Source organism: Drosophila sulfurigaster, chromosome 2L (assembly GCF_023558435.1).
Source record: "Drosophila sulfurigaster albostrigata strain 15112-1811.04 chromosome 2L, ASM2355843v2, whole genome shotgun sequence".
Lineage (NCBI taxonomy): Eukaryota > Metazoa > Arthropoda > Insecta > Diptera > Drosophilidae > Drosophila > Drosophila sulfurigaster.
The window spans coordinates 13,936,398-13,950,833 of record NC_084881.1 but is presented as its reverse complement, the minus strand read 5'-3'; the positions used below and the strand labels follow the sequence as shown (position 1 = coordinate 13,950,833).

Genomic DNA, 14,436 nt, shown 5'->3' with positions numbered 1-14,436 from the left:
AGTAATATGAAATTCCCTTAATAACTGATAAGTTTGCGGATTTTTTTTCAGGTAATTCCCAAGTACAAGTCTGTTAATTAACACTTATCCAATTTAACTCGAACCCCAAAACCCGACTCGTATTACGATTTGTAATTTCCATAAACTTATTTTCAATTTTGCTGCAAGTTAAATTGACTGTCCATTTCCAAATGATCAAAGCTCATTTTCCCAAATCAATATAGTATTTACGTAGTGCCCGATCAACCTGTTCGTGGCTTGAGGCATTCAAAATGTTACTTAATCATGCGATAGAAAAGCAGAAAAACTTGGCTCATTTGGCATGTCGCAGAGTCACAGTTCAGAAAGCTTAATGATGGTGCTTAAAGAGGGGAACTCGTATGTGCCTTGATGGCCTCATGCCTGAAGACTGGCTGGCTACTGGAAAAGTGAGAGTGCCCCCGGCGACCCCGTAGCGACCGGATTTCTAGCCCCCAACATCAGCTGTTAAACGATCACTTGGGACAAATGAGCTGCGGATGGAGTAAAGTGAACTGAAGAAGTCAAATGGGAACAAAATGCGCAACATTAACACACTTTGTTATTGTTATTGTTTTTATTTTTATTTGCTTTTTTCTGTCGTTTTTTTTGGTTTTTGGAATTCCTGTATCTTGAGCTTTGATTGTCTTTGACTTTCGCACGATTTCTAGATTTCTAATTTAATGTTGCTTGGCATTAATGCTGCTCTTGATAGTCGTATTTCTTTTACTCTCAATATGAAATGCTGCCCACGTTTTCCGCATTTTGAAATGCAAAGACCTTTCTGTGAAATTGTCTCATTTCTTTAGCAGATTCTTACTGATTTGTTTCTCAACACTCTTGGTGAATTCTTGCACGATTTCAAAACTGTAATCAGTGCTGACAGTACTCGGTACATTCATTATCTGTTATATCTCGCATTATTCATTATATTTTCTCCATACACATTTCTGTAGAGTTACGTTACGGGTTTTTTTGTTTTTGGGTTGTCGACTCGACATTTGGCATTTTTGCTTAGACCTTTATTCGAGTATTTTATTAGTATTTTTTGTCTACACTTTTTTTCGGACCAATGACCGACAAAATGCGCGAAATACAAGGCAAACGAGGGAAGGGGCGAAAGAGAAGCTGCAACAACTGAGTGGAAAACCACAAACCGGAATTCTACAAGTGATCTTTTCGTTCAATCGACACAACACAACTACAACCACAACAAAAACAGCAAGCAAATGTACTGTAACTTTGTTCGATTCCCGTTTCGTCTCACACTCTTCGCCACGCCTACAGCAAGCTGATGGTGGGCAGGAGCTCGGTTCGTTGTGGTTCGGTTTAGTTTGATGTAGTTTGGTTTTAAATGCGAGTACAAAATGCACTTTCACTTTTGTTTCTTCGACTGTTTTTGGTTTTGGTTTTTGTTGCTTTTCAAGAATTCTTCGAGCCAACAACAATTCGAGGAAACCGCATTGCTTGTTTTCCACATCATTTCTGGTTTATAGCCGGGTTTCGATTTGGTTTTGTAAACACACATGGGAATTATAAGCGTTGAGCAAAACGGAGGAATATGAAGAGAGGTGCGAGAGCGAGAGACACGAATAAGTTTATTTTGTTTATGTAATTCTCGTGTTGAAAATAGCGCAAAAAGCACTGTAATTAAAGACGCACACAGCAACAACCACAACAGCAACAACAAGCCGTTTGGGTATTTAACACAAGTATTTATTTCTATTCTTTTACTTTTGCCTTCTTTGCTGCTACAAGTTGTTGTTGTAATATTCCACGCGCGACGAAGCGTGTACAACACACATTAAAACACACATGCACATACACAGTATGCAAAAAGTGCAGCCGAAACGAAACAAACACGAATCACCAGAGCTCACGACTCACGTTGAACCGAACCGCAGACAATTGTTGTTTGTTTGTTACAATTGTTATTGTAATATGCAGGCAAAGCGCGCATGCGCCTCTCACGTCCACTCGCTACGCTGCCTGCTTAACGAATGATTTAGCTGTTATGACTCAAACAGCCTCTGAGCACCAGAAAGCGAGAGAGCCAACGAGTGTGGACGTGCTATCTATTTGTGAGAGCGTCAGTTTGGGATGCGATAGAGAGAGAGAGAGATCAGCACAGCTGAGCGCCAAATGCGATGTGTGTTCGTTGTGTGGGGGTGAGAGAGGGTTCTGGACAACAACAGCAAAAACGTGTGCACACACACAGACACACACACACGTGTAGGCATTCAGGTAAAGCGTAAACGAAAACAAGTGAGTTAAGAAGACAAGACAAGGTCGACTTGTCGATCAGCTACGCGACTGTAAAATAATGTATCAAGCAACCGTTTCGAAATTCGAAATTGTGTCAAGTGTAATCATCATGTATTACATATAAATTTAAATGTTAACATACTATACTTGTAATACAAATTTATACAAATTCGTTTACTTAGGGGAATAAGGGGAATTACTTTAGATGGATGACATTTAAATTTTAAATTTATGATCACTGATATTTTACTGAACTCATTATCAAAGAAAGATTGTTTCCGTAGTTAATAAATTATATTTCAATTACGAACATAGTACTATTGTAAATAGTTTAATGTTTTACATATTATACCGAACTTTTCACTTGTTTGCAGTTGGACACCCGCTGACTAGCTTTGTTATTAAATATTTATAAGTGCTTACCAATCATTTGGTATTATTAGTGATGCTATAACAGAGACAGCCATAAATACAAACACGTCGGCCTTTATTGTAATCAGTACCATTTCATTTCAATAAGCGAATTCCTTATCAAAACGTTTAACGTACGTACGTAAGTGAGTATAGGCTACACGTACTTTACTTATCGCAGGTTTATAAAGCTCACATGTCATAGTTGGTCATGAGTACTAGTCGCTGGGTTATCATATTCATTCATATTCATTGAGTGAAGGGTATTACACGGGCTCACAAGGCACAAGGCTCACAATTTTCGCACAGATCAACTCTCTCTCACTTGCTCTCGCTCTCTTCCTCTCTGGCTGCAGTTGCATGTATGTGTCGTTGTGTGTGTATGTGTGTGTGTGCAGTGGATAGACAACAGCTGCACCATGACATCTGTTGTATGTTATTTCGGCTCCACTGGAGTCGTACCGGGTTACGAGTACTTGTACTCGTACTCCAAGTTTGTGCAGCCGGCTTTCAAGTGCACAGATTAAGGAAGCAACTGTCTGTCGGCGGTTGCATGATCATCATCGGGTTCCGTCTTAATGAGGAAGCGCACCATCTCGCCAGGTTAATAAATCCAGACTCTCGTCATAGAGTTTATAATAATTATATATTCAAAAGATACACTTCGTACATAATGCAATTAGCTCAGCGCTGACGCAATTAAAATGTAAATTAAGTCGACCACTAAAACTAACACGAAGAGCACAGCAACGACAAAATTAGAGTCTAAGATAAACCCCAATTCGCAACCCAATACAAATACAAATGCTTCGTCGTGCAACTATTTAAAACAACAATTGGAAGACCAAAGCACACCCAGAACACGAATAGAGAAACATAAACAGAATAAGAGACAAAGCCACAAGAAGTACAAATATGTTAAATATGAAAGGAAAATCGTAAACTTTGTTTTTGGGAGCAGCTGTCTGACATTTGGTTGCAAAAAAAACCTCACAACGGGTTGTGTGGGTGCGACCACGACCACGACCCAAGTGCATAGCTGGCAGGGCACTGGCAGAGAATCGAAGCTGAAGCTAAAGTCGAAGTCGAAACCGATGCCAAAATGCCGCACGTGCAATAGCAGTAAGCATTTGTTATCTGCCGCAACGAGTTGCACGATCAGCAGACGGAACTGCAACAAGCAACAGTGGGCGACGAAGAGCAAGAGTACAGCGAATGCGTGGAGGGAAAGTGGCTGCAAAAATGCAACTCCACTTGAAAGCAGTTGCTGAACTTTTTCATTGCATACTTTTGGGATGTACTAAAAAGTGCAGCGAAAAGACAACCAAAAATGATTGCATACTTAATGAGGCGAGTTTCAGTTGCAAACAAATGTGTTTGATCATTTGTTAATCGCACAAATTGGCAAAAATATTTTGTAAATACAATTTTCGATTGATAGGATATAATTATGTCTTCTTACTATATATTTTATATTAAAATCAATATGAAGATGGTAGGTGTAAAAACCAATATTTTATCTAAATCTGTTTGATCATTTGTTAATTGCACAAATTGGAAAAAATATTCAGTAAATACAATTTTCGATTGATAGGATATAATTAAGGGAAATCATGTCTTCATACTATAGATTCTATATTAAAATCAAGATGAAGATGATAGGATATCGATTGATAGGATATAATTAAGGGAAATCACGACTCCAGACTATATATTTTATATTAAAATCAAGATGAAGATGGTAGGTGTGAAAACCAATATTTTAAAGTTGGCACAACAAAATTGAAGCATACAAGATAGTTGTATTCTACTCAGTCAGTAAGTTAAGGGAATTTAGTACCTTGGCATAAGGCAATTTAAAATTGATGCTTAATTTAATGTCCGCATTTCATGTTGCTTAATAGTCAATAAGTTAAAATTTGAAACTCACCTTCCATAACATAGACAATGCTACCGGCATCTCCCTCCTTGATGATCAGATTCTTGGCTGGATATTTGACTGGATACATGCAATCGACTATTTCGCGTATTTGCGCCAAGTCCAAGTTCTTCATGAAATCATTATCCAAAATGGCCGTTTTGATAAGTTCACGGGAGCTGCAATAAATAGATAGATAGAGAAAACAAAGATTCGTATATATAGAGACAAGTGCAAGTATATTTATAGGTAGCGATACAACAAATTAGTTACAGATACTGAAAATGGTAGCAAGCTGTCAATGGCTAGGCACTAAAATGAGCCATGAGTCGATTATTTGTGGACTTAACAAGAACTTCGACAGAGCCGTCGCGGCTCATTGCGCTGGCAATGGCAAAAGGCCAATTAATTTTATGGCTGACACATATAAATCGTTTTTTATCTGGTTCGCCAGTTTGGCTTACAAGCAACATGCAGCATGTCGTTGTCCAAAGATACAACAAAAATGAAATAAAATCAAATGAAATTATTATGCTCGAGCGATATGAAATTAATACAAATTCGAAAATTGTATGCCTTGACTGCGTCCATCGTAGAGTGGGAGATCAAAAGAGCAAGACAGAGCGAGAGAGAGAGAGGACTAGATGGATAGAGGAGTGAGCGAGGTAGACATATGCCATGTTACCAATGCCTGTAAATGTCAAATGACTTTATCTGTCAGCGAATTTGACAACTAAACCAACCAACCGTAGCTGTAGACTTGGCCGATTAATTAAAGCCAACTTCAAGCTCTGGCTGGGACTGAGGTTGGGGGGCGTAACGCCGCCTGTCGTCGGTGGGGTGCCGCAAATGTTGGTCAGACAATTTGTTAAGTTTGGCAAACGGTGCGCATGCGCAATCTCAATCTCCCCAACGACAATGAAGAGAAGACTCGCTAGCAAAAAGTGGGCAGCCACTAAAGCCATCCACATCTAGTTAAGTGACCCAACTACCAGTAGCGCCTGTTTGGCAGCTGGTCGCATATTTTTGGCACACACCACACTTACAATTAGCAATTTCGTATTTTCAATAAAAAAATTAATAAAACACAGATACTGGCTACCCGATACTCGAGGAAGCGACCAATTTAATTTCACAAGCGCCGTTTTATTTTAAGTTTCTTTTTTTTTATATATATATGTAAATATATTTTTTTGTTTTTTTCTTTTTTTTTGCGAAAGCTAAAAATGCGTATTAGATTTCAACGCCCCGCTCGAAGCGTTGGCTTTTTGGACGCCCCGAAACGGGTTCGACTTAAAGCGTTTTCATGCGGTGTTTGCGGCATAGCTATTGGTGCAACACCCGCGGCGCTATTCCAACGCCACAAGTTGCATTTACCGATACCCTGGATATAAGATGAGAAACTAAAGAGGAATTCCAAAGCTAAGTGCTTGAAAAGTGGTGGTTAAAATCTATTGAATTTAAGGAATAATACATTTGACATGAAAGCATAGCTTTTAACTTTTTTTTTAAATTGCGAATAATGCGTCTTACAACAATTTGTTTTATTAAGTGAAGAATCCGTACAAAGAATAATTGAAAAAGAACCTTAACATTACAGTTTCAAATGCATAGCAATAAACCTAAACTAATAGAACAATTTAGTAATTAAAATTAATCTCATTAGTAAAATCGAATTCTAACTTTCTTAGACAATCGAATCGAGTAAACTAATCTTCAAAGTTATTAAGTTAAATTAATTGTTGAATAAAAATCTTACTCCTTAAGCAAACACGAGTCAGTTAAATGAATCTTTAACATTTTCTTTGTAAATGAAAGAATTTCAAAAGCATTTGCACATCCTCACCTCCTCTTCAGACAACTCCAACTTGTCTACTTCACAGGGTATCTTTTTAGTCATTCATGCTGTCTAAGCTGGCGCATTTGTTATGCGTTAATTATCACTGCTGCACCACGCACTAAATGCATGTGGTGTGCAATTTGTGGTGCCCACGGTGCGACACAGTGCCACAAACGGTGCAAGCAACGACGATGCAAGGCGCTTTTTCTTTATGCCATGGTGGCATGGTGGCAGGGTGCCACTTTCTGGTCATGCCACCGCAGGCGAGTCGAAACAATTAATAGCTTCAATTAGACCTACGGGGCGTGCTGCCAGCTAGGCAGCAGGCAAACAGTGTAGTGCCTGGCAAGCCTGGCAGCGTTCCAGTTGTCTGTCGGAAGCTATAACCATTTATATGACTATATTTGTGCGTAAATTTTGATTTTATGTGTGCCAAGGCGTCCACTGCCCCTGCCCCTGCCCCTTGCTCACCCATACCTGCCTGCACAGCAGCAGCGTGTCGAGCTGCACCCAGATATTCTATCAGAATCAAATACCTCCTTTTTGGGGGGCGGTAAAGATCGCAGATCGCAGATCATAGATCGCAGCTGAGAATTGCGGGTGCGTTCAAATTTATGCGACTTAAATAGTTGGCTTTTGGTCTCGGCACCGCGTTGAATTGAAAGTGCCAAGTGGTTATTAGCGACAGCTAAAAGCAATGTGACAACTTTGCACCCAGCGAACTGATCTGAACTGAAACTAGTCAACTGAAGCCGTTGGAATATCCATAAATGTGGCAAAGACACGCTTGATCTATGGGCATGTGATGTGTCACATATTAATAAAGATTTCTCGGGAGATAATAAACGAGGCATGTTAAAGCCAAAAGAGGAATGGCAATGCGAATCAATTAGGCTTACAAAGTGGCTTAGTAAGCACTTGATTATTGATGCAATTGATATCTAAAATTCAACTGTAGATTAGTGCAGCTTTTACCATTAATTAAATTTCGAATTCTACACAATGTTCTATTTATAAATATTGTTGCGGTGGTTACATTCCAGATATACATAAACAAATTGTATCCAAGAGACTTGTGTCAGACAGTGCAATTAAAAAACTATTAATCTGCGTTGATGGTCCATTAATTTCAGCCATAAAACATTGCACGTTCGTCTTTAATCTGGCTAAAGATCACAGCAAATGTGCAACATAAAAAATTTAATTGATCGCAAAATGCAACAACATAAATCTTTGCATTTAGTTCAAACTATATACATGGGTTTTACATGATTACAATTTCGAATTTTGCTATTAATTTTATAGCATTTGATTGATCAGCCTTTATATAAAATAAAGTATATTTAATTGCAAGTGAACTTGACTCATTCCTCGCGTTGATTATGCAGTTATACGACTGACTTGGTTGTCTCTTTTTTTCTGTTTTTGGCTTTACACAGCAAGTTCTCAGGCGACCCGCTGTCAGTCGGGTCTCGACACAATTTCGCACAATTTGCTGGCATTATTTATTAGATGGCCCCGCTGAAAGCCACCATGCGGCATTTACGGCGTGTAAATGGCCCCCAAAGAGACTCCACTCGACTCCAACCGAACCGAAGTGGAGCCACAGCTTGTCCAGACGAATGAGTCGCGTCGAAGTCGCCGTCGCATGTGGAACGCTTGTGCCTACGGCGCTTTTGATTTATGCCATGCAAGTGTCAAAAAATGTCCTGTTGCACACACGCGTTGCCATCGGGCCGCACCACAGAGACGTGCGGCATAGATTTTAGTCATAGATAGAGTGCTGCAACACACACAGACTGGAGACTGGAGACTTGAGACTGGACTCTGTTGGTCTCAAGTCCCGCCCCCTCGTGTCGCATCGAGTTTTTGACCATTAAAAAGGCTGAATTGTTGACAACGCATTCGCAGTCGGATTTCAATTTGCCGCGATTTTCAGTGATTGTGTCAACGGCTTGCAGCTTGCAACGCACTATCCACCGTTTGTGATACGCCAAATACCGCATAAATTGCGTTTGAGCTAACAAATTTGCAGCATTATTTAATGCCATATGCAGATTTGTCAAATGCACACGCAAAAAATATCCAAATACCCGAATAAAAGAATGCAATTGCATTCAAATATTCCACACTTAATAAAAATGAATTATTCAGTCAAATTGCGATTATTCAATGGCTGCAACTGCAATTCCAATCGACAAATTGAGCAACTAATCAGATTCGAAACATAAATCTAATATTGAAAGCTTTTCTAATAAACTTTAACTTGATTATTCGTTTGACTTTTTACACACTTTTTGACCTTTTAGTTTCTGATATATAATTTACTTATATTATTTATAAGTCTTAAGCCTTTTATGCAAATCAGTGCCATAACAAAATGTTTAATTGCTAAATTCGTCACAAGCTTGAATAAAGAAAAAAAATGATCGCTGCATTAGCTATAAGTAGATAAACTGTTTTGCCATTTTCACAACGATTTGAATGCAAACAATTCTGATAATCGGCTAAGAATCTCATCCATAATTCTAATTATAGTTTTACGTTCCAGAGATTAATAAATGGCATTGAACTTTGGCGAATTTATGTATTTCTCTTGATCCTCATTAATCCTTTTAAACAAAACACAGTCGTAAAAACGATCTTAAATCAAGAACTATGAAGAATTCCAACAATTTTCGACTGTCTCGAGATCTATATTTGATATCAAGGCAGACAGCATATCATTGGCAGGCAATTGAGTGCGCGTGTCGTCTTCAAATGATTTGCTCGAATGGTGCAGGAAACATTGCGAGGAATAAATAAATATTTATGTTTTTTTATGTTTCCACAGCAAACAAATGCGAAAGAGCAAGAGAAAGGCAAACAAATATCGCACAGCGAAACAGATGACCACTGAGAGAGATCCCAATGCGATTCGCAGTTCCAGACAAACGGCAAGTGTGAAAAGCATAAACCCGACAGATCTGTTCAGATCGGCTATAAAAAAACAACAACAACAATAACAACAACACACATCGTGAAAACACCCACGCATTTTCACAAGACTTTTAATATAGCCTTGGCGAGAGTTGTGCTACTAGGCAACGAACTTTGTTGCCCAAAAAAATGAAATATCTGTGTCGAGTCTAAGTTCGAATACCCTCAGGGGACTTCCCTCGCATTTATGGGAAACATAAACCGAAATATAAAAAATATATATTTAGTCATAACATTAAAAATCAATTAGCAAGTGTATTCACTGCTCGGTGTACATAAAATCGTGATGCTACCTTTCTTTATTTTATTATTTCAAATTGCGATTTTGATGGCACTTTTTTATTTTCTTTCATTTTTGTTTTTTTGGAAAAGATGAATTTATCCACATGACGCAATGAAATTGCGAATCGTGCGGGTTTTTTGGCACTCTCTTTATATCGAACTTTATAGACTGCATTGCTATATGACACTGGCCAAGGCCATTTCATTGGTTTCTGGGCCTGTGAACTCGCAACTGTCAGTGAAAATTTAATAAACGCATTTTGGGACACTCGAAAGACGCCGTTGATATTGATTAAGATCGTCATGCTTACGCTAATGAAGATCCCTATCGGCATTTCTATATATATACAATATATATATATTAATGTCTATGTCTATATTGTATATATAGATTGCTATTTATTTAAATGCTATGCATGAGTATATAAATAGTCATAATGTGACGCTTATCTGCAGCTAACTGTGAGACGCGCTGATCTTTCACTCGTCGTAATCAGTAGCAAATGTTCTAAATTTGTATATCACTTTCTATGCGACGAATTTGTACACTTTTTTTGGTTTGTTATGCTCAATTCAGACATTTTTTCGATGCATTCCATTATGTTTCAGACATAAAGTTACACTATTTCTGTAAGAAATTCAGGGCTAAAAATACCACAACCAATTCACTTTTATCATAAGTTATTTATCGATCATTTGCAACTCTCCTAAAACTCAAATTGAGTGGAATTGTCCTGAATTATTTTCCCTTACACCCTTGTTTCATTCTATTTCGTTCCACAAAGAAGTATCACGTAAAATCAAGTTTATAATAAACTCACCGCTCATTCTTTATTTGTTATGCTCAAGTCAAACATTTTTTCGTTCCATTTCATTTTGTTTCAGACAAGAAGTTACACTACGAAATTCCTCGCCAAAAATTCCACAATCAATTAACTTCATTACACATATTTTTATCTTTAGTTACTGAGAAGTTATCGTCATCGAACAAGTGCAACTCTCTTTAAACTTAATTTATGTGTGGAATTGTCCTGAATTATTTTCCCTTACACCCTTGTTTCATTCTATTTCGTTCCACAAAGAAGTATCACGTAAAATCAAGTTTATAATAAACTCACCGCTCATCCTTTTCATATTTGGGGAAGCTGACATTCTCGAGCAGCACCGAGGATTCACTTTGCGGTTCCGCTGAGATGCCCTGAGCACGTTGCCGCTGAAACGTTTGTCCCGACTTGCGTGTGGCACCCGTTGCACTGTTTGGTCCAGCATTGCTGCTGATTGTCGAGGCGGATGTGGCGCCAGCACTGCGACTGAAGGGGAAGACGCTCTGGAACTTGTCGAGATGCGAACGCAGTTCGGCGATTTCGTTATCCTTAAATTGCAGGGCACGCTGCATCTCCTGTATTTTGAGTTCCTTTGCCTGTATGATCTGTATGAAGCGCTCCTCCTGCGGCGTGGCAGCCACATAAGTATTGTTGCTCATCATCAGCGTGGCATCGACCATGCCCACCGGCGAGGGCGTGGCCGAGCTACTGCCGGGAGTGCAGCCCGAAATGCGTAATCCCTGCATTTGTTGTGCCAGCGCCAAAGAGTTGGGTGGCTGTGGTGGCAACTGTTGCTGTTGCTGCTGTTGTTGGTACTCCTGCAACTGATGGTATTGCTGCTGCAGTTGCAGTTGTAGCTTTTGCTGTAGCTGATGCTGTTGCTGCTGCTGAAGTGGCTGCGGCGGGTGTGTGGTGGGTGAGTGACAGGTGCCAGGTATGGCAACCGGTTGACTAATCGTTGCCTGCACTGGCTGATACAACACCTGCACGGGGCTGCCAGGGGCCGTGTAGACACCCTGGGTCTGTGCCTGCAGCTGTTGCAGTTGCTGGTAGCGTTGCTGCAACTGCAATTCCTGCTGGTGCAGCAAACTGCGCGGATCCGTGTGCAGCTGCTGCAATGTACCCGATGGCGGTGTCCCGTAGATCAGTGTGTGCGTCAACACATCCGAGTGACAAGGTGGCGCTGGTTGTGGTATCAATCGCAGACCATCTGCTGTATGCTCCAGTCCAAGCACTCCGATGCTATTGGCTGCTGGCAACGTGACGACGCCACCGCCACCGCCGCTGTTGTTGTTGTTGCTGTTGCTCACGCTGTTGAGGTGTGGGCCAAAGTTGTTGTTATTGTTATTATTATTATTAATGTTATTGTTGTTGTTGACGATGTTCACCAGACCCAGGTCGGGCTGAAACTGATAGTTGGCGTTCGGCTCCTGCTGCATGCTGATCGCTTTTCGCAGTATCAACGGAGACGAATACAAATTCGGAATCCGACTCCGATTCGGATTCGGACTCGTGCGCAGTCGATCTTCGGCGCTGCTGTGACGCCGATACCGACACAATAAAGCAACAGCAATGGGGGGAAGAGGAACGTAAGGCAATGGCTGGGAATATGTTTGTAATTCTATTGCTTCTGCTTGAGGTTGGGGGTGCTGCTTTACTCTCTCCCTCTCCGATTCCGATTCCAATTGCGAGTCTAGCTCTCTCTCGTTAGTATGTGCTATGTCTGGCGGTTTGGCGTCAGTGTCGTCGCGATCTCGTCTGATTATCGCTGGCTGCAGCTTTTGATATTCGGCATAGACTGTAACGGGTGTTGATGCTGTGCTGCTGCTGCTGGCTGTGGGTGCATCTGTGGTTGCTGTGGTTCCTGCTGCTGCTGCGAATGTGTTGCTGCTCAGCTCATTTGAGGTGCTCAGATAGTGACTGTGACTATTGCTGTTGCTGCTGCTGTTGTTGTTGTTGGCTGGTCGCTTAGTCGCGAAACACAGCCTATCAAAGCAAAAACGCATCTAGGCGGCTTTCCAATAGAACCGCCGCCACGTGGAATTCACTCAGTTGCTTAAACGCAGCCCTGCAATGTGTCGAACAAAGTGAGAGTATTGATTAGCAAGAGTTTCAGCTTTTAAAAGAAAGAGTATTGAACAGCAAATGCTTTCTTTCAGGGCATTACTTAACAAGTACTTTATCTACAGCTTTGAATAGAAAAGGTTTCAATTATCAAGTGCTTTTGCCTTAGCTTTAGAAAGAAACAGTATTACTTAGGAAAACATTTTATTTCGGACTGTTAAAGGAAGATAGTTTTCAAGCTATCTAGCATACCTGAGTATTAAAAGAGAAGTCAATACAAAACCAATTATTTTTGGTTGAACTTTGGAAAGAGTTGTGATAAGCACACATTTTACTTAGGAGTTTAGTAAAGTTTAGAAAGAAAAGAGCTTCGCTTAGCAAGGACTTTAACTTTAGGTTTTAATAAAGAATTGAGGCATTGCTTAACAAGAGATTTGACTTAAAAGACTGTATTGATTAGCAAGTATTAATATTAAATTGATTCTTTAGGCAATAATTTTCGTTTTCATTTAAAGAAAATAAAAAGGTATTGCTTGGGTTCTAATAGAAAGAGCATTGCCTAGCCACTGTTTATGCTTTGAGTTCATCTCTGATTTCAACTTGTTAATTGAGTTGCCTGCTCTGCTCTTCAATTGCTTTCCATTCAATTGACTTGTTGTGCCTCTACTGCTGTTGCTTTTGCTGCTGTTGACACAAACTGAGCCTGAACCCAACCCAAATTGAAATTCAAATTCGAATTCGACTTCGTATTCAAGACAATCGCCAACGTTTTGAACATGCTAAATGCCGTCCCACACAAATTAGCAACAGTTGCCAGTTGTCGCCCAACAAAAAGCCAAGTTTGCTTATCACCAGACGCAGTTTTTTTTAGGCTACCAAAAAACAGCAAGTGTACTAAAAATCAAATGGTTTACGCTTAATGATACCCTTTAATTGAAAGTGTTCAACATTTCTGAGAATTTGTCATTACAGAGAATAGATGGATGCTTATTACTGGCATTAAAAAAACATAATCTACCGATTTTTATTGCTACAAAAATCAAGTATACTTTTTTTAACCAAATTGTGTAATTAAAGTATTCCTTTGCTAAAAAAAATACTTAAATTATATTCATCTTAACATTTAAATCTTCCTTTAATTGACTAATAACAAAATAAGACAATTAAAGGAAGATTTTAATGCTTAATTTAAGTATATTAATCAGTAATATTTACATTTTAATATTTCAGATTCTAAGAATACTCGTTCAGTAAAGCTTTATAGAGTAGAAACAGCTACTAAATTAAATAAATTTAAATTTAATGTGATGGAATCACACACAATAATTTCATCAAAGTTCATCTCAAATATCTTCAACAAGTATCGCACCTTTTGCCTTTCTTTTACAGGGTATGCTGTGATATGCAAACATTGCCTAAATGACTTGGCGGCTTTTTGAATGTATCTATTGCCTGAGGCGCCGCTCACCTATTGCCTATCGCCCCGCCTTTTTTTTACTCCACGATAACAGTGCGAATTATATAATATTATTTAATTCTTTTTCAATTCGTTTATTTTTTTTTGTGATATCTTGATTCTCGTTTTGCGTATGTTATTTCTGTTAATATGAATATAAAGAGTCCAAATGCCAAGAACGTTGAGGAGAAACTGGCACAGACAACTCTTGACATATTTCTGCTCTTGGCGCTTTTGTTTATTTTGCTGTTGTTTTTGGCTACGTTTAGACAATAATTCAATTCGATTTCATAATGAAATGAAAAGCTAAAAATACGCCGAAAAAAACTAAACACGGCATCTGAGTGTTGGGCTATAAACGTATAAACGATTAGCAATC

The 14,436-nt window shown here is 39.3% G+C and overlaps 1 protein-coding gene across 7 annotated transcripts in view; it reads right to left on the bottom strand.

Moving 5' to 3' along the window:
- Window positions 1–14,436, bottom strand: part of LOC133834879 (cGMP-dependent protein kinase, isozyme 2 forms cD4/T1/T3A/T3B) — a 40,503-nt gene that overhangs the window by 11,550 nt on the left and 14,517 nt on the right. For 6 of the 7 annotated variants that reach the window (XR_009893492.1, XR_009893496.1, XR_009893494.1 and 3 more), the window contains exons 3-4: window positions 10,832–12,605; window positions 4,625–4,791 (exon numbers count right to left, since the gene is read on the bottom strand). Coding sequence is in view for 1 of the 7 variants with exons in the window: in XM_062264645.1 (XP_062120629.1) it covers window positions 4,625–4,791; window positions 10,832–12,543 (1,879 nt within the window). In the remaining 6 variants the exon portion in view is untranslated. Of the gene's footprint in view, window positions 1–1,752; window positions 2,012–4,624; window positions 4,792–10,831; window positions 12,606–14,436 lie in introns of those variants that run through there. The other variant, XR_009893497.1, reaches the window with a different exon arrangement.